This window comes from Scyliorhinus torazame, chromosome 12, assembly GCF_047496885.1.
Source record: "Scyliorhinus torazame isolate Kashiwa2021f chromosome 12, sScyTor2.1, whole genome shotgun sequence".
In the NCBI taxonomy this organism is placed as follows: domain Eukaryota; kingdom Metazoa; phylum Chordata; class Chondrichthyes; order Carcharhiniformes; family Scyliorhinidae; genus Scyliorhinus; species Scyliorhinus torazame.
Window position 1 is genome coordinate 1,388,404 of NC_092718.1, and position 20,126 is coordinate 1,408,529.

General features: G+C 51.3%; 1 protein-coding gene across 1 annotated transcript; it reads left to right on the plus strand.

Annotated features, from left to right (window-relative positions):
• The first annotated feature begins 6 nt into the window (after positions 1-6).
• Positions 7-18,640, plus strand: bloc1s6 (biogenesis of lysosomal organelles complex-1, subunit 6, pallidin). The gene is made up of 5 exons (XM_072470266.1): positions 7-259; positions 5,374-5,518; positions 13,308-13,395; positions 14,232-14,318; positions 17,762-18,640. Exons 2-5 carry the CDS (start codon positions 5,391-5,393, stop codon positions 17,879-17,881), a joined length of 423 nt encoding a protein of 140 aa, XP_072326367.1. The 5' UTR covers positions 7-259; positions 5,374-5,390; the 3' UTR covers positions 17,882-18,640.
• Positions 18,641-20,126: the final 1,486 nt, after the last annotated feature.

The following is a 20,126-nucleotide window of genomic DNA, read 5'->3' on the forward strand; positions in this document are numbered from 1 at the left end:
CGGACCCGATCGCGGGACTGACGCCCATTCCTCCACGCCTGCGCCGAGCGCGATTAGGCACGCAGGCTCGGAGAATCCCAACCCAAATAAATTGGAGGAATTGGGAAGAATGTGTAACAGGTGAAATTGCTGTTGAACTGTTTCTGTTTACTGTCCCTTTGTGCACTCTTGGTTCAGCAAAATCCAGCAAGTCTCAGGAGGAACCATGCAGCCACAGGAAACCACTCACATACATCTCCACAAGTCAATCAATCAACAGGTAAGATTAACAAGTTAGGCATTCGTACATCAAGCAAACTGTTCTCAATGTCCTCATTGGTTTTAATTTCTCTCCCTTGGCGAGAATGGGAAATTCAGACTTGGTCTCCCTGGCAGCTGAAGTCTGATTTCCTGGGACCGGGTGAGGGTGGTGTCCAGAATTCAAAGTAACAAGGAGAAAATTCCCACTGAGCTGGGTGCCCAATGCATCCAGTATCCTGCTTGGTGACTTGTGTGTACCCTGGATTGAGGCTGAAGTGTGAACTGATTAGGTTCCCAGAATGAGCAGTGGTATTTCTGTGTAACTGACACTTCAATCATTGTTGCAAGATTTACAACTTTTATTGCAACAAATTGTTTATCTCCGTTTGGGGCAGTGAATATTATGGGGATACTTGTGCAACGCAAGGTGTTTCATTGTAAATTATTTACAATAATATATTAAAGTTGATATCTATTTGAGAAAGGGAGATTCTGAGGCATACGGGACAAATGGTTTCTGTTTCAATGCTTAGATTTGCAGTGTGCAAGTTCAGTAAAGGCTGTAATCAGACTGTACTAATGTGGGCTATGATCTGTCAGAATCACATCACAGAATGGGTTAGATTACAGCTATGCTCTGTAAACTGACATCGCCTCGTGGTGTCTGTGTTCCTCACTCATAGATACATAGAATTTACAGTGCAGAAGGAGGCCATTCGGCCCATCGAGTCTGCACGGGCTCTTGGAAAGAGCACCCTACCCAAGCCCACACCTCCACCCTATCCCCATAACCCAGTAACCCACCCAACACTAAGGGCAATTTTGAACACTAAGGGCAATTTATCATGGCCAATCCACCTAACCTGCACATCTTTGGACTGTGGGAGGAAACCGGAGCACCCGGAGGAAACACCACGCACACACTGGAGAACGTGCAGACTCTGCACGGACAGTGATCCAAGCCGGGAATTGAATCTGGGACCCTGGAGCTGTGAAGCAATTGTGCTCACCACTGTGCTACCGTGCACCCACTCCTGCCGTTTCCCTCTGGTATCAGGTAACAAACACAAACTTGTGACATATTCTGTTGCACAATATTCATATAGGAGATTTTATTGACCACAGACGAGTCCAAGGGGATAAAGAGAATTAGTTTTATTGCAAAGTAATAATCTGTACGATACTTTTCAGATCCCAGCCTTGTCTGAGGTGTAGGTTCCAAACCTGGCCCATTTTATACCACAGACTGTCCATGACTGGGCCGGCAACATATCGATGGTCAGGAAGTGGGTAGCGGAGAGGGGTCAGTGTGGGAGCGAGCGGAGGAGGGGTCAGTGTGGGAGCGAGCGGAGGAGGGGTCAGTGTGGGAGCGAGTGGAGGCGGCATCCTGCAAGGGTACGAGTTTGGAGGCTTTACTATCGGCACCCCTGGCGTTCTCGCCGGCTCGGTACTCCACAAGCCCGGTGGTGGTGGAAGCCCTGAGGGTGTGGGGACAATGGAGACAGCACATGAGATTGGAGGGGGCGTCAATGTGGTCACCGATCTGTGATAATCAACGGTTTGTTCCGGGGGACTGGGAGGTGGCAGCGGGCAGGGATTGAGAGATTTGGGGATCTCTTCATTGAGGAGGGTTTCCCGAGCCCGGAGGCTTTAGAGGAGGAGTTTGAGTTGCCGGATGGGAACGGGTTTCGGTACCTACAGGTGGACTTTGTCCGGGGGCAGGTTCCAAGCTTTTCTCGCCTCCCCCTGAGGGAACTACAGGATAAGGTGATGTCAAAAACGGGGGTTGGGGAGGGGAGGGTCTCGGAGATATACAAGGAGTTGATGGAGTGGAAAGGGGTCCCTATCGAGGAGGTGAAGAGGAAGTGGGAGGAAGAGTTGGGAGGGGAGTTGGAAATCGGACTATGGGAAAAGGCCTTGAAGAGAGTCAATTCATCCTCGTCGTGTGCCAGGCTTATCCAGTTCAAGGTGGTCCACAGGGCCCACATGACGACAGCTGGATGAGTAGGTTCTTTGAGGAGGTGAAGGACAGATGTGGGCGGTGTGGGGGGAGTCCGGCGAATCATGTACACATGTTCTGGGCGTGTCCGAAGTTGAGGGGTTTGCGGACGTTATGTCAGAGGTCCTGGAAGGGAGGGTGACTGAGTCCAGAAATGGCAATATTTGGGGTATCGGAAGATCCGGGGGCCCTGGAGGGGGGGGATTTTGCTGGGAGGGAGGGACTCGGAGCCCCCAAAGCAGGAGTGTGGGTCAGCGACGTGGCGGGGTTTCTCAGGCTGGAAAAAATTAAGTTCACCTTGAGAGGTTCAATTCAGGGGTTCGCCCGGAGGTGGCAGCCGGTCATCGACTTCTTCCAGGAAAACCGACCGTCAGCAGCAAGGGGGCGGGGGCGGAAAATGAGAGGCATGGCAGTGTAAAATAATAGACAGGGAATATAATATACGGGTAGTTAGGAGCTAGTGCGGGGGGGTAGTTGGTTATGTTATTGTAAAATTGTTGTGTGTTGGGCCGCTGGGCTGTTTAGAATGTTAATTTGTGAAACTGTGAAAATTACAAATGCTTCAATAAAATGTTTTCTAAAAAAAAAAAGACTGTCCATGAACTCCTGCCTCTCAGCAGGGAGCTCGTACTCATCGAGGCTGACTGGGAAACTAACTGCTTCAACCCCGCAGGTCTCGCGGGGTTAGATCAGGGATGTCAGTGTGTTTGTCTCTCTCCTCCCCCACTCCAGTCTCTGTTTGTCTCTCTTTGCCTCTCCTGCTCTTGCTGTCTCTTTCTCCTCCTCTCTTAAGCTCAACCATCATCTCTCTTTCTTTCGTTCCTCCCCTCTTGTGCAATTCTTTTTCTTTGTCTCTTTATGTCTATGTCTCTCACTCATTAATAAAATGTACTATCCGGGCGGCACGGTGGTGCAGTGGTTAGCACTGCTACCTCACGGCACCGAGGACCTGGGTTCGATCCTGGTCTCGGGTCACTGGCTGTGTGGAGTTTGCACATTCTCCTCGGGTGGGATTCTCTCAGCCTGGGGCCAGGCCAGAGAATCCCCGCGACCGGCGCAAATCGCGCCACGCCGCCCGACGCTGGCATGCGATTCTTCGCGGAGAATCAGCGCCATTGGCGCTGGCGCGGCGCCGGTCGGGGGCCGCTCTACACGGCCGTCCCTCTGATTCTCGGCCCGGGATGGGCCGAGCGGCTGTCGTGAAAACGTCGAGTCCCGCCGGCGCCATCCACACCTGCTCTCAGCCGGCGGGAACTCGCCGTGGATGGGTCGGGGGGTGGCCTGTGGGAGGGGAGGGGAGGGGGGGGTCCGACCCCGGGGGTGGGGGGGGGGCTTCCGATGTGGCCGGGCCCGCGATCGGAATCCACCAATCAGTGGGCCGGCCTCTCTGGCTGGCAGCCTCCTTCCGCGCTTGCCCACGTAGTCCTGCACCATGCTGCGTCGGGGCCAGCGCGTTGCAGACATTGCGCATGTGCGCGTTGGTGCCGGTGCCAGTGCACATGCATGGATCCCGCAGCGCCCAGATCATGCCGGAATCAGCGGCTGGAGCGGCGTGAACTGCTCCAGTGCCGTGCTGGCCCCTTTTGCGGGCCAGAATTAGTCGTCGGGTCGGCCCATTCACGCCGTCGTAAAACGCGACGCCGTTTACAAGGGCGTGGACACTCTGCCGCGGGATTAGAAAATCCCGCCCCTCATGTCTGCGTCATCCCCACAACCCAATGATGAGCAGGGTCGGTGGATTGGCCACACTAAATTGCCCATGTCGGAAGGATAATCAAGTAACATTATATGAAGCTTTGCTGTTGGAATTAAAGCAAATTACTGCGGATGCTGGAATCTGAAACCAAAGAGAAAATGCTGGAAAATCTCAGCAGGTCTGGCAGCATCATTTCTCTCTCCTTACAGATGCTGCCAGACCTGCTGAGATTTTCCAGCATTTTCTCTTTTGGTTTGCTGATAGAATGGAATGTTCCAGTGCACAGAAACAAGTGTGCCAGAATGACTGGTCAGTAAATAAGTGCTCCCAAATAGGGAGGGGCACATTTCAATCTGCTGACCTTTTTGTGTAAATCCAAGTTTTAACAGGTGGTCATAGACAGGAATATCAAATACGTCTGGCCAATAAAATCCAAATTCGGGGACAGCGGCTGCCGACGTAATCGTCAGATAGGTCACGTAAACGGTCATCATGCTTTGCTCCTGCCAGTGATCAATTTGAATTCCCTATTTGCAAAGTGGGAAACTATAGAATTGGTCGGTGGTGGGCAGCAAAGGCATTTGAAAACTCAAAACAGTAAATAAAGGTTCATTTTAAAAAGACACAGTAAACAGGCACCATCATTGCGACAACCGCTGGATAAACTCAGACCAGATCTGTGGAGAGGGAAACACAGTTAACGTTTTGAGCCAGTGTGACTTCTTTGGAATATGATTGGTTTGGGTCCAAATCTAATCCATCTGATCAAAATGATTGAATCAAAGTCTTTCATCTTCAAATTCCTGAGTGAAATAGTTTGGAGTCATTCTCTAATCAGCTGTAAGGTGTGTTCGTCTCATTGAGGATATATTGGATCAGTGAGTTTTACTTTAAGTGCCTTGCCTTATCTGGGAATCTTACAACACCAGGTTAAAGTCCAACAGGTTTGTTTCAAATCACTAGCTTTCGGAGCACTGCTCCTTCCTCAGGTGAATGAAGAGGTGGGTTCCAGAAACATATATATAGACCAAGTCAAACATGCAATACGATACTTTGAATGCGAGCATTTGCAGGTAATTAAGTCTTTACAGACCCAGAGAGAGGGGTAATCTCCACATAATGACTTTAACCTGGTGTTGTAAGACTTCTGACTGTGCTCCCCCCCCCAGTCCAACGCCGGCATCTCCACATCTTCTCAGGGAATGCTTGACACCGATACAACATTCTAAAAATGTAAAGGTTTTTTTCTTAATGCCTCATTCTAAGCACATACCAATTAACTTAAACATTGAAAAAATAGAAATACATTCTTAATTGTAAAGAAGGACATTAGTTTACAGATTTGCCTGGCGCGTGAATTGATGATTGTGATACTCAAATTCTAAATGATGATCTTGTAACTTTAATGATCTCCCACTTTCTTTGTTCCTGTCTTCAGACTGCACTGAACCCGGAATGGATTTAGAGGGCTCTGACGAATTGATCCTTGTGGATCAGGCAACTGTGGAGAAACTGACAGAGGGACTGATCTCTCACTATCTCCCTGACCTCCAGCAATCAAAAACTGCCCTCCAGGAACTGACGTATGTTTCTAGAAGTGTTTAACTATGATCATTTTAAATTATTGACTATTTCTCATTATGTGTTGAGCAAGTGTTACTTTATGAGATCAGTGACAAACTAATAAGGTAATCTGGTATTGTGAGAAAATGTTAAACTGAGGTGTACAGTTGCATAGTTATCCAAAGGATTAGATATTCTCCTGGGAGCTCCTAATTTCACATCTGTCACCAATTATCAGATCTCATTTCATTCGAAAGGGTCTGTATATAAATGAGCAAGATATTATATTGAGAAAAATTCATTAGAATAAATTATGAATAATGTTTCTTTTTAGAATAGCCAATTCATTTTTCCAATTAAGGGACAATTTAGCGTGGCCAATTCACCTACCTTGCACATCTTTTGGGTTGTGGGGGCGAAACCCACGCAAACACGGGGAGAATGTGCAAATTCCACACTGACAGTGACCTAGAGTTAGAATTTACAGTGCAGAAGGAGGCCATTCGGCCCATCGAGTCTGCACCGGCCCTTACAAAGATCACCCTACTCAAGCCCACGTATCTACCCTATCCCCGTAACCCAGCAACCCCCACTTAACCTTTTAGGACACTAAGGGCAATTTAGCATGGCCAATCCACCTAACCCGCACATCTTTGGACCCGGGATCGAACCCGGGACCTCGGCGCCGTGAGGCAGCAGTGCTAACCACTGCACCACCCTGCTGCACACAATGATGAATAATGTTAATCCAGGTGTTTTTCTGTGAGATCCTTATTGGTCTGGTAATGAGGAATCTGCAACATCTGCTGGTCCTTTTACCCAAGGCTTCCTTCAGGGGGTGGATAGGCTAATCTCCTCATTCATTAGGGGGGTGGTATTGAAGAGAGGCTTCCCAAACTTGCTGTATTATTATTGGGCGGCGAATGCGGGGCTGGAGTGTGGGGTGGATGGGTTGGCTCTGTGGGTGAGGGTGGAGGCGGGCGAATGCGGGGCTGGAGCGGGGGTGGACGGGTTGGCTCTGTGGGTGAGGGTGGAGGCGGGCGAATGCGGGGGTGGACGGGTTGGCTCTGTGGGTGAGGGTGGAGGCGGGCGAATGTGGGGCTGGAGCGGGGGTGGACGGGTTGGCTCTGTGGGTGAGGGTGGAGGCGGGCGAATGCGGGGCTGGAGCGGAGGGGTGGACGGGTTGGCTCCGTGGGTGAGGGTGGAGGCGGGCGAATGCGGGGGTGGACGGGTTGGCTCTGTGGGTGAGGATGGAGGCGGGCGAATGCGGGGATGGAGCGGAGGGGTGGACGGGTTGGCTCCGTGGGTGAGGATGGAGGCGGGCGAATGCGGGGGTGGACAGGTTGGCTCCGTGGGTGAGGATGGAGGCGGGCTCTTGCAGGGGGTCAGGGTTGCGGGCGCTGGCGACAGCGCTGTTCCCAGTGGCCCCAGGGAGGTATTCAGTGAGTCCGATGGTGGCCGCGTTGGAAGATTTGGAGGCAGGTTAGGCGGCCCTTCCAAACTGGGGGCCAGGTTGGGGGGGATGCCGATCGGGGCAATCACGGGTTCGAGTTGGGGGAATGGTGCAAGGTTTTGGAGATGGGATGAGAGGGGATTAAGGAAATGAAGGATTTGTTCCTGGGGGGGGTGGGGAGGCGATTCACGAGTTTAGAGGAGCTGGGAGAGAAGTTTGGGTTGGCCCAGGGGAAGGGTTTAGGTACCTGCAGGTTCGGGGCTTTACAATGAAGGTTTCCCGACCTTCCGATAGCGCCGGCCTCCTTGTTGCTGGAGGCGATGCTGTCAGTGGGGGAGTTGGGGAGGGGGGGTCGTCTCGGCGATGTAGGGGAAGATCCTGGAGGAGGAGAGGGTGTCCATGGAGGGGCTGCGGTGTGAGAATGCCTCGACCCTGTGAGCGAGGGTGGGGCTGATACAGCTGAAGGTCGTGTACAGGGTGCATCGCACAAAATCTAGGATGAACCGGCTGGTGGAGGGGGTGGAGGATGTCTGTGAGTGATGTGGGGGGTGCCCGAGAACCATGCTCATGTGCTTTGGTCCTGCCCGAAGCTGGAACGGCTTTGGAGGACGGTGTTTCGTACAATCTCGGGGGTCTTACACACGGACATGGAGACTGGTCCCCTAGAAGCCATATTCGGGGTGTCGGACCAGCCCAAGCTGCAGGTGGGTAGCGGGGAGATGTCTTGGCCTTTGCCTCGCTGATCGCTCGTAGGGGTCTTGTTGGGTGGAGGTCAGCTTCCCCACCCTGTGCCTCGGCGTGGCGGGGGGACCGGCTGGAGATTCTGACCCTGGACAAGGTGACGTTCGAACTGAGGGGGAGGGTGCAGGGGGGGTTCAACACTTGTTGGGTTTGTTCGTCATGTATTTTTTTTTTATTAAATATTTTATTGAAAATTTTTGGTCAACCAACACAGTACATTGTGCATCCTTTACACAATATTATAACAACACAAATAACAATGACCTATTTTATAAACAAAAAATGAATAAATAATAAATAACAAAAATGAAAACTAGCCCTAATTGGCAACTGCCTTGTCACAAGTAACACTCTCCAAAAATATAATTTAACAGTCCAATATATAATTATCTGTAGCAACGACCTATACATACTACACAGTATATATTAACAACCCTGAGAGTCCTTCTGGTTCCTCCTCCCCCCCCCCCCCCCCCCGATCCTGGGCTGCTGCTGCTGCCTTCTTTTTCCCATTCCGTCTATCTTTCTGCGAGGTATTCGACGAACGGTTGCCACCGCCTGGTGAACCCTTGAGCCGACCCCCTTAGGACGAACTTAATCCGCTCTAGCTTTATAAACCCCGCCATGTCATTTATCCAGGTCTCCACCCCCGGGGGCTTGGCTTCTTTCCACATTAGCAATATCCTGCGCCGGGCTACTAGGGACGCAAAGGCCAAAACATCGGCCTCTCTCGCCTCCTGCACTCCCGGCTCTTGTGCAACCCCAAATATAGCCAACCCCCAGCTTGGTTCGACCCGGACTCCTACTACTTTTGAAAGCACCTTTGTCACCCCCATCCAAAACCCCTGTAGTGCCGGGCATGACCAAAACATATGGGTATGATTCGCTGGGCTTCTCGAGCACCTCGCACACCTATCCGCCACCCCAAAAAATTTACTGAGCCGTGCTCCAGTCATATGCGCCCTGTGTAATACCTTAAACTGAATCAGGCTTAGCCTGGCACACGAGGACGACGAGTTTACCCTGCTTAGGGCATCTGCCCACAGCCCCTCCTCGATCTCCTCCCCCAGCTCTTCTTCCCATTTCCCTTTTAGTTCATCTACCATAGTCTCCCCTTCGTCCCTCATTTCCCTATATATATCTGACACCTTACCATCCCCCACCCATGTCTTTGAGATCACTCTGTCCTGCACCTCTTGTGTCGGGAGCTGCGGGAATTCCCTCACCTGTTGCCTCGCAAAAGCCCTCAGTTGCATATACCTGAATGCATTCCCTTGGGGCAACCCATATTTCTCGGTCAGCGCTTCCAGACTCGCGAACTTCCCATCCACAAACAGATCTTTCAGTTGCGTTATTCCTGCTCTTTGCCACATTCCATATCCCCCATCCATTCCCCCCGGGGCAAACCTATGGTTGTTTCTTATCGGGGACCCCCCCAAGGCTCCAGTCTTTCCCCTATGCCGTCTCCACTGTCCCCAAATCTTCAGTGTAGCCACCACCACCGGGCTTGTGGTGTAGTTCCTCGGTGAGAACGGCAATGGGGCTGTCACCATAGCCTGTAGGCTAGTCCCCCTACAGGACGCCCTCTCTAATCTCTTCCACGCCGCTCCCTCCTCCTCTCCCATCCACTTACTCACCATTGAAATATTAGCGGCCCAATAATACTCACTTAGGCTCGGTAGTGCCAGCCCCCCCCTATCCCTGCTACGCTGTAAGAATCCCTTCCTCACTCTCGGGGTCTTCCCGGCCCACACAAAACCCATGATGCTCTTTTCAATCCTTTTTAAAAAAAGCCTTCGTAATCACCACCGGGAGGCACTGAAACACAAAGAGGAATCTCGGGAGGACCACCATCTTAACCGCCTGCACCCTCCCTGCCATTGACAGGGATACCATATCCCATCTCTTGAAATCCTCCTCCATCTGTTCCACCAACCGCGTTAAATTTAACCTATGCAATGTGCCCCAATTCTTAGCTATCTGGATCCTCAGGTAACGAAAGTCCCTTGTTACCTTCCTCAACGGTAGGTCCTCTATTTCTCTACTCTGCTCCCCTGGATGCATCACAAACAACTCACTTTTCCCCATGTTCAATTTATACCCTGAAAAATCCCCAAACTCCCCAAGTATCCGCATTATTTCTGGCATCCCCTCCGCCGGGTCCGCCACGTATAGTAGCAAATCGTCCGCATACAAAGATACCCGGTGCTCTTCTCCTCCCCTAAGTACTCCCCTCCACTTCTTGGAACCCCTCAACGCTATCGCCAGGGGCTCAATCGCCAGTGCAAACAATAATGGGGACAGAGGGCATCCCTGCCTTGTCCCTCTATGGAGCCGAAAATATGCAGATCCCCGTCCATTCGTGACCACGCTCGCCACTGGGGCCCTATACAACAGCTGCACCCATCTAACATACCCCTCTCCAAAACCAAATCTCCTCAACACCTCCCACAAATAATCCCACTCCACTCTATCAAATGCTTTCTCGGCATCCATCGCCACTACTATCTCCGTTTCTCCCTCTGGTGGGGCCATCATCATTACCCCTAACAACCTCCGTATATTCGTGTTCAGCTGTCTCCCCTTCACAAACCCAGTTTGGTCCTCGTGGACCACCCCTGGGACACATTCCTCTATTCTCATTGCCATTACCTTGGCCAGGACCTTGGCATCTACATTTAGGAGGGAAATAGGTCTATAGGACCCGCATTGTAGCGGGTCCTTTTCCTTCTTTAAGAGAAGCGATATCGTTGCTTCAGACATAGTCGGGGGCAGTTGTCCCCTTTCCTTTGCCTCATTAAAGGTCCTCGTCAGTACCGGGGCGAGCAAGTCCACATATTTTCTATAGAATTCGACTGGGAATCCATCCGGTCCCGGGGCCTTTCCCGCCTGCATGCTCCTAATTCCTTTCACCACTTCTTCTACCTCGATCTGTGCTCCCAGTCCCACCCTTTCCTGCTCTTCCACCTTGGGAAATTCCAGCCGATCCAAGAAGCCCATCATTCTCTCCCTCCCATCCGGGGGTTGAGCTTCATATAATTTTTTATAAAATGTCTTGAACACTCCATTCACTCTCTCCGCTCCCCGCTCCATCTCTCCTTCCTCATCCCTCACTCCCCCTATTTCCCTCGCTGCTCCCCTTTTCCTCAATTGGTGTGTCAGCAACCTGCTCGCCTTCTCCCCATATTCGTACTGTACACCCTGTGCCTTCCTCCATTGTGCCTCTGCAGTGCCTGTAGTCAGCAAGTCAAATTCTACATGTAGCCTTTGCCTTTCCCTGTACAGTCCCTCCGGTGCTTCCGCATATTGTCTGTCCACCCTCAAAAGTTCTTGCAGCAACCGCTCCCATTCCTTACTCTCCTGCTTCCCTTTATGTGCCCTTATTGATATCAGCTCCCCTCTAACCACTGCCTTCAACGCTTCCCAGACCACTCCCACCTGGACCTCCCCATTATCATTGAGTTCCAAGTACTTTTCAATGCACCCCCTCACCCTTAGACACACCCCCTCATCTGCCATTAGTCCCATGTCCATTCTCCAGGGTGGGCGCCCTCCTGTTTCCTCCCCTATCTCCAAGTCCACCCAGTGTGGAGCGTGATCCGAAATGGCTATAGCCGTATACTCCGTTCCCCTTACCTTCGGGATCAATGCCCTACCCAGCACAAAAAAGTCTATTCGCGAGTAGACTTTATGGACATAGGAGAAAAACGAGAACTCCTTACTCCTAGGTCTGCTAAATCTCCACGGGTCTACACCTCCCATCTGCTCCATAAAATCTTTAAGTACCTTGGCTGCTGCCGGCCTCCTTCCAGTCCTGGACTTCGACCTATCCAGCCCTGGTTCCAACACCGTATTAAAATCTCCCCCCATTATCAGCTTTCCCATCTCTAGGTCCGGAATGCGTCCTAGCATCCGTCTCATAAAATTAGCATCATCCCAGTTCGGGGCATATACGTTTACCAAAACCACCGTCTCCCCCTGTAGTTTGCCACTCACCATCACGTATCTGCCCCCGTTATCCGCCACTATAGTCTTTGCCTCGAACATTACCCGCTTCCCCACTAATATAGCCACCCCCCTGTTTTTCGCATCTAGCCCCGAATGGAACACCTGCCCCACCCATCCTTTGCGTAGCCTAACCTGGTCTATCAGTTTCAGGTGCGTTTCCTGTAACATAACCACATCTGCCTTAAGTTTCTTAAGGTGTGCGAGTACCCGTGCCCTCTTTATCGACCCGTTCAGCACTCTCACATTCCACGTGATCAGCCGAGTTGGGGGGCTTCCTACCCCCCCCCCCTTGTCGATTAGCCATCACCTTTTTCCAGCTCCTCACCCGGTTCCCACGCAGCTGTATCACCCCCAGGCCGTGCCCCCCCGCCCATCCTCTCCCATACCAGCTCCCCCCTCTCCCCAGCAGCAGCAACCCAGTAATTCCCCCCTCCCACCCCCCCCCGCTAGATCCCCCGCTAGCGTAATTACTCCCCCCATGTTGCTCCCAGAAGTCAGCAAACTCTGGCTGACCCCGGCTTCCCCCCGTGACCTCGGCTCGCACCGTGCGACGCCCCCTCCTTCCTGCTTCTCTATTCCCGCCATGATTATCATAGCGCGGGAACCAAGCCCGCGCTTCTCCCTTGGCCCCGCCCCCAATGGCCAACGCCCCATCTCCTCCACCTCCCCTCCTCCCCCATCACCACCTGTGGGAGAGAGAAAAGTTACCACATCGCAGGATTAGTACATAAAACCCCTCTTTGCCCCCCACATTCGCCCCACCACTTTGTTCGAACGTTCTTTTTAATAACCCGCTCATTCCAGTTTTTCTTCCACAATAAAAGTCCACGCTTCATCCGCCGTCTCAAAGTAGTGGTGCCTCTCTCGATATGTGACCCACAGTCTTGCCGGTTGCAGCATTCCAAATTTTATCTTCTTTTTATGAAGCACCGCCTTGGCCCGATTAAAGCTCGCCCTCCTTCTCGCCACCTCCGCACTCCAGTCTTGATAAACGCGGATCACCGCGTTCTCCCATTTACTACTCCGAGTTTTCTTCGCCCATCTAAGGACCATTTCTCTATCCTTAAAACGGAGGAATCTCACCACTATGGCTCTGGGGGGGGGGGGGGAAGAGTGTCGGGGGTAGTGCTCGGGGGAGGGGGGAGTGCTGGGGAGGGGGAGTGTCAGGGGTAGTGCTCAGGGGAGGGGGGAATGCTGGGGGAGGGTAGAGTACTGGGGGAGGAGGATTGCATCGGGGTGCGGAGCGGGGAGTATCCGTGATGTCAGTGGAGGGGATAGTGTTGGTGGAATGTCGGGGGGGGATAGTGAGGGGGGTGGGAGTGCCTGGTGGAGGGGCCATGTCGAGGGCAGTGTGTATCGCTGGGATGTTACTTGTTGTAGATGCTGTGATATCCCGAATGATTTCTCCCAGTTACAGACTTTGGTGGAGCGGAATGTCACCGTTCCCACTCTGCAGCTCCCAGTCTGGGAACAACACCACTGAAAGCAGCTGTTGGACTGTGGGGGGCAGCACAGTTAGCTGGGGAATCATCAGAGTCTAAAAATGAACTGACAATATGGATAGACTTTCTTACTTTTTAAAACTGTTTTTGTTTCAATTATTTTAGACAGAATCAGGTGGTCCTGTTAGATACCCTGGAGCAAGAGATTGCCAAGTTCCGAGAGTGTAACTTAGTGCTGGATATTAACATGCTTGTAAGTACCATTTTGGACAGAGTGAACTGAGCTTTCAGCGCGGAGGGACCCAGATTGCTCCAGAATCATACAATGGCCCAAAGGCTGTGTTGCCTTTTTGAAAGGCCCAACGAGCTTCTCGTCCTCGTCCTGCTCCTCTCTCAGCATTCTGCACAGTTAGACAATTCAGACGGTTTGTTAATGTCACAATCCCAGTGGATGCAACTGCTTGGGACTGGGAAATAAACCGACTTCTAGTGCAAACCAGATCTTCCTGGGCCTTGTCTCAGTAGTGAGCAGTGGTCTGATTATAAGGGAGGGGTTTAGCACACTGGGCTAAATCGCTGGCTTTTAAAGCAGACCAAGGCAGGCCAGCAGCATGGTTCAATTCCCGTACCAGCCTCCCCGAACAGGCGCCGGAATGTGGCGACTAGGGGCTTTTCACAGTAACTTCATTGAAGCCTACTTGTGACAATAAGTGATTTTCATTTTCATTTCATTTGCTGGGGTGTTTTTGGAAAGTTTTGCTTTTTTATCACTATCACATGTTATTTATGACTAAATCTGCTGAGGGGGCTCCTTATTCACCAATCTGACTCTCCAGTTGTTGTCCATTTTCAATTTTAAATGGCTCCTTAAACAAAGAAAGCGGAGATTGGATGGTCTGCTGGTAGCCACGGTGAGCGTGTTTTATGTGAGATTCTGCCGAACTTGACCGGTATCATTGTCCCTGTTCCTGTGATCTCAATCTGGACGGGAATGAGCTTCATGGACTCTCTTCCATTATGTTAGTTAATATGTTTTAGAGGGAAACTTTTTTCTAAAGGTAGTTAATTTAATAAGTTTTGTTCATTAAGTTTACAGAAGCAAGATGTTATCACAATAAACTAATTAATATACGAAAGGAAATGATAACACTGCACGAGAAGACAACAAAACTGAAGGTGAGTGACAGCAGGGTCCAGAGGGTCAGTACTGAGGGAGAGCCGCACTGTCAGAGGGTCAGTACTGAGGGAGTGCCGCACTGTCAGAGGGTCAGTACTGAGGGAGTGCCGCACTGTCAGAGGGTCAGTACTGAGGGAGTGCCGCACTGTCAGAGGGTCAGTACTGAGGGAGAACTGCACTGTCAGAGCGTCAGTACTGAGGGAGCGCTGCACTGTCAGAGGGTCAGGACTGAGGGAGTGCCGCACTGTCAGAGGGTCAGTACTGAGGGAGTGCTGCACTGTCAGAGGGTCAGTACTGAGGGAGTGCTGCACTGTCAGAGGGTCAGTACTGAGGGAGTGCCGCACTGTCAGAGGGTCAGTACTGAGGGAGTGCTGCACTATCAGAGGGTCAGTACTGAGGGAGTGCTGCACTGTCAGAGGGTCAGTACTGAGGAAGTGCCGCACTGTCAGAGGGTCAGTACTAAGGGAGTGCCGCACTGTCAGAAGGTCAGTACTGAGGGAGTGCCGCACTGTCAGAGGGTCAGTACTGAGGAAGTGCCGCACTGTCAGAGGGTCAGTACTAAGGGAGTGCCGCACTGTCAGAGGGTCAGTACTGAGGGAGTGCTGCACTGTCAGAGGGTCAGTACTGAGGGAGTGCCGCACTGTCAGAGGGTCAGTACTGAGGGAGTGCTGCACTATCAGAGGGTCAGTACTGAGGGAGTGCTGCACTATCAGAGGGTCAGTACTGAGGGAGTCCCGCACTGTCAGAGGGTCAGTACTGAGGAAGTGCCGCACTGTCAGAGGGTCAGTACCAAGGGAGTGCCGCACTGTCAGAAGGTCAGTACTGTGGGAGTGCCGCACTGTCAGAGGGTCAGTACTGAGGAAGTGCCGCACTGTCAGAGGGTCAGTACTGAGGGGGTGCCGCACTGTCAGAGGGTCAGTACAGAGGGCGCGCCGCACTGTCAGAGGGTCAGTACTGAGGGAGTGCCATACTGTCAGAGGGTCAGTACTGAGGGAGTGCCGCACTGTCAGAGGGTCAGTACTGAGGGAGAGCCGCACTGTCAGAGGATCAGTACTGAGGGAGTGCCGCATTGTCAGAGGGTCAGGACTGAGGGAGTGCTGCACTGTCAGAGGGTCAGTACTGAGGGAGTGCCGCACTGTCAGAGGGTCAGTACGGAGGGAGCGCTGCACTGTCAGAGGGTCAGTACTGAGGGAGTGCCGCACTGTCAGAGGGTCAGTACTGAGGGAGTGCCGCACTGTCAGAGGGTCAGTACTGAGGGAGCGCCGCACTGTCAGAGGGTCAGTACTGAGGGAGTGCCGCACTGTCAGAGGGTCAGTACTGAGGGAGTGCCGCACTGTCAGAGGGTCAGTACTGAGGGAGTGCCGCACTGTCAGAGGGTCAGTACTGAGAGTGTGCCGCACTGTCAGAGGATCAGTACTGAGGGAGTGCAGCACTGTCAAAGGGTCAGTACTGAGGGAGAGCTGCAAAGTTAGAGGATCAGTCCTGAGGGAGTGCCGCATTGTCAGAGGGTCAGGACTGAGGGAGTGCTGCACTGTCAGAGGGTCAGTACTGAGGGAGTGCCGCACTGTCAGAGGGTCAGTACGGAGGGAGCGCTGCACTGTCAGAGGGTCAGTACTGAGGGATCGCCGCACTGTCAGAGGGTCAGTACTGAGGGAGTGCCACACTGTCAGAGGGTCAGTACTGAGGGAGTGCCATACTGTCAGAGGGTCAGTACTGAGGGAGTGCTGCATTGTCAGAGGGTCAGTACTGAGGGAGTGCCGCACTGTCAGAGGATCAGTACTGAGGGAGTGCCGCACTGTCAGAAGGTCAGTACAGAGGGAGTGCCGCATTGTCAGAGGGTCAGTACTGAGGGAGTGCTGCACTGTCAGAGGGTCAGTACTGATGGGAGAACTGCACTGTCAGAGGGTCAGGACTGAGGGAGTGCTGCACTGTCAGAGGGTCAGTACTGAGGGAGTGCTGCACTGTCAGAGGCTCAGTACTGTGGGAGTGCCGCACTGTCAGAGGGTCAGTACTGAGGGAGTGCTGCATTGTCAGAGGGTCAGTACTGAGGGAGTGCCGCACCATCAGAGGGTCAGTAATGAGGGAGTGCCATACTGTCAGAGGGTCAGTACTGAGGGAGTGCCATACTGTCAGGGTCAGTACTGAGGGAGAGCTGCACTGTTAGAGGATCAGTACTGAGGGAGTGCCGCATTGTCAGAGGGTCAGTACTGAGGGAAAACTGCACTGTCAGAGGGTCAGTACTGAGGGAGTGCCGCATTGTCAGAGGGTCAGTACTGGGGGAGTGCCGCACTGTCAGAGGGTCAGTACTGAGGGAGTGCCGCACTGTCAGAGGGTCAGTACTGAGGGAAAACTGCACTGTCAGAGGGTCAGTACTGAGGGAGTGCCACACTGTCAGAGGCTCAGTACTGAGGGAGTGCCGCACTGTCAGAGGGTCAGTACTGAGGGAGTGCTGCATTGTCAGAGGGTCAGTACTGAGGGAGTGCCGCACCATCAGAGGGTCAGTAATGAGGGAGTGCCGCACTGTCAGAGGGTCAGTACTGAGGGAGTGCCGCACTGTCAGAGGGTCAGTACTGAGGGAGTGCCGCACTCAGCACTGCCATGTTTGACTTGTGATCGGGGGTTTATATATATCGCCTGTTCATTCAGAGAAAGTAGTGGTTCTTCTGACAGCGTAACCATAGTGACAGTTTGTCCATGTCCTCTCTCAGTGATTTGCCCAGCTTCTCCCAGAATACGGCTGGGTAAACAGCCAGCAATGTGCTGACTGCACAACTCTGGCAGAGAACTGAGAGGGCAACATGATCAGGACCCCACCCCAATTTGAATAGCTTCCCAATAGCACATGATTGCTGCATATTGTATTCCCTGATAACGGATAACATGTGTGAGATCTGGACCATCTCCACGCTGGGCTTGGAGTCTGTTCCTCCATTTCTGATTATTTTACTTATTCACTAATTTCTTCCGAATGGTCCAATTTTGTTGATTTACAAGTTTGGGTCCGTTTCTCTCGCATTAGTTCTGTCTTCGTTCTGTCCTGAATCTTTAGTTGGAGGTTTGTTGAGGAGCTCTGGGAAGTGTGTTTGTCCCTCCACCAATAGAAATCTCAGCTTGGTCTCGCCTTCCGCGGGGAATGGCCTTGTCCTTTTCTGACTTATTGTGAAATCTTAAAAAAAAAAATTTAGGGTATCCAATTCATTTCTTCCAATTTGGGGGCAATTTAGCGCGGCCAATCCACCTACCCTGCACATCTTTGGGTTGTGGGGGCGAAACCCACGCAGACACGGGGAGAATGTGCAAACTCCACACGGGCAGTGATCCAGAGCCGGGATCGAACCTGGGACCTCGGCGCCATGAGGCCGCAGTGCTAACCACTGCGCCACCGTGCTGCCCTTATTGTAAAATCTTTAAACGTCGTTTACTTTTCTTTCATATTTTGCAGAGACGAGCTTTGAAGCTGCAGCAGCAGAGAAGGAAGGATGAGTTAGAGCGGGAACAACGGAAGGAGAGGGAGCTGGAGAGGGAAAGACAACTCCTCGCCAAGCCGGCCAAACTCTCCTAGCCCAGCTTGCTGACGTTCCTTCAGATGGCTGGGTGTAGGAAATTATGATGTCTAATCTTTTGTTTGTTTCTTGTATAAAATCAAAATACTGTTTGTGTGAAGTCCCGGAGTTTACAGTTCGATTTTCATTGGAGCTGCTCAGTAACTTTGTCCAACCTTCCTGCCTGCTGCGGAATGCTGAACTGCCTCTTCAGATTATTTTGCAGCACGAGCGATATCCTGTCACATGATGCTCAAAAAACATTCTTCCAAACTCGGTATTTTCATAAATAGTGGGAGCCCTGAAATGACCGATATCAACTGCAGACTGCGTGGAATTCGACATACATCCCAGTTGAGTTAGGAGCTAGCTCGTTGTAGAATCTCCTTAACTTACACTGGTTAAAATTGAGAAAACTAATGACGGAAACCTGGGCAAATTTGCTTTCTGTGTGTTGACTGTAAGCTGTGATTCTGCAATGAGCTTGATTATATCAGCAGTCTGCCAGGAGATCGGTGTGCTCCTGAAGCTGTGAACACGTTGGGGAATTTGCTCCATGTGTTTTTCTTTGTGAGTTTTTGTCCTTTGTAAACATCAGTTCTGTTTTTGGATTCATGTTGCAATTCACTGAGTACAGCCTGAGATTCTGTGTCTCATATTGTGGAGATTGGGCTGTGCTGTTTTTAGCAACTAATTGGATAAATTATTCCACATTGAGTTATGTACTCTGATCATTGTCATAACTTCCTGCAAACTATTAAAATTGCAACTTCTCACTCCCTTTGTGTGTTTGGCAATTAATGATTACACGGATATCCGAAACAGAAACGGCCCATTCAGCCCAACCAGTCCAGACGGATGTTTACGCCTCAATCGAGCCTCGTCCCAACCCTGCCTCACCTGAACCTATCATCTTAATCCTCTATTCTCTTCTCTCATAACCGTGTCTAGCTGCCTCTTAAACACATCTAAACTTTGACCACTCCCTGTGTTACTAAGTTCCACATTCTCACCATTCTTTGCGTAAAGAACTTTCTTCTGAATTCCCGATTGGATTTCTTGGTGACCAGCTGATATTGACGGCCGCCAGACATTGTGTCCGTATCCACTCGCTCAAAACCGTTAATCTCTATTGAGTAATCCTTCAGTCTCTATTTTTCCATCCTGTCGATGGATTCCTGATGTGTCTACCCTCCCATTTCTGGTAACATCCTTGTAAAGTCTCTGCTCCCTCTCCAGTGCGAAGATATCCATTGTACGAAAGACTTCCAGAAGTGCACACGGCCCTCTAACCAAGGGGGTTTCATCATGATCTCCATTTCCTTTGAATGAGATGAACATAGAACATTACAGCGCAGTACAGACCCTTCGGCCCTCGATGTTGCGCTGACCTGTGAAACCAGTCTAAAGCCCATCTACACTATTCCCTTCTTGTCCATATGTCTATCCAATGACCATTTGAATGCCCTTAGTGTTGGCGAACCCACTACTGTTGCAGGCAGGAAATTCCACGCCCTTACTACTCTCTGAGTAAAGAACCTACCTCTGACATCTGTCTTATATCGATCTCCCCTCAATTTAAAGCTATGTCCCCTCGTGCTAGACATCACCATCCGAGGAAAAAGGCTCTCACTGTCCACCCTATCCAATCCTCTGATCATCTTGTATGCCTCAATTAAGTCACCTCTTAACCTTCTCTCTAACGAAAACAGCCTCAAGTACCTCAGCCTTTCCTCATAAGATCTTCCCTCCATACCAGGCAACATTCTGGTAAATCTCCTCTGCACCCTTGCCAATGCTTCCACATCCTTCCTATAATGCGGCGACCAAAATTGCACGCAATACTCCAAATGCGGCCGCACCAGAGTTTTGTACAGCTGCAACATGACCTCATGGCTCAGAAACTCAATCCCTCTACCAATAAAAGCTAACACACCGTACACCTTCTTAACAACCCTCTCAACCTGGGTGGCAACTTTCAGGGATCGATGTACATGGACACCGAGATCTCTCTGCTCATCCACACATTTATAAAAATGACAAACAGCAGTGGCCCCAAAACAGATCCTTGTGGTACACCACTAGTAACTGGACTCCAGTCTGAACATTTCCCATCAACCACCACACTTTGTCTCCTTCCAGCTAGCCAATTTCTGATCCAAACTGCTAAATCACCCTGAATCCCATGCCTCCGTATTTTCTGCAGTAGCCTACCGTGGGGAACTTTATCAAATGCTTTACTGAAATCCATATACACCACATCAA

What these genes read in the sequence shown, in the direction of transcription:
- bloc1s6 (XM_072470266.1), top strand. Translation starts at nt 5,391, where the DNA reads ATGGATTTAGAGGGCTCTGACGAATTGATCCTTGTGGATCAGGCAACT. An exon ending in TGCTGGATATTAACATGCTT is followed by an intron (nt 13,396 to 14,231) that starts GTAAGTACCATT and finishes TTGTTCATTAAG; the next exon opens with TTTACAGAAGCAAGATGTTA. An exon ending in AGAAGACAACAAAACTGAAG is followed by an intron (nt 14,319 to 17,761) that starts GTGAGTGACAGC and finishes CATATTTTGCAG; the next exon opens with AGACGAGCTTTGAAGCTGCA.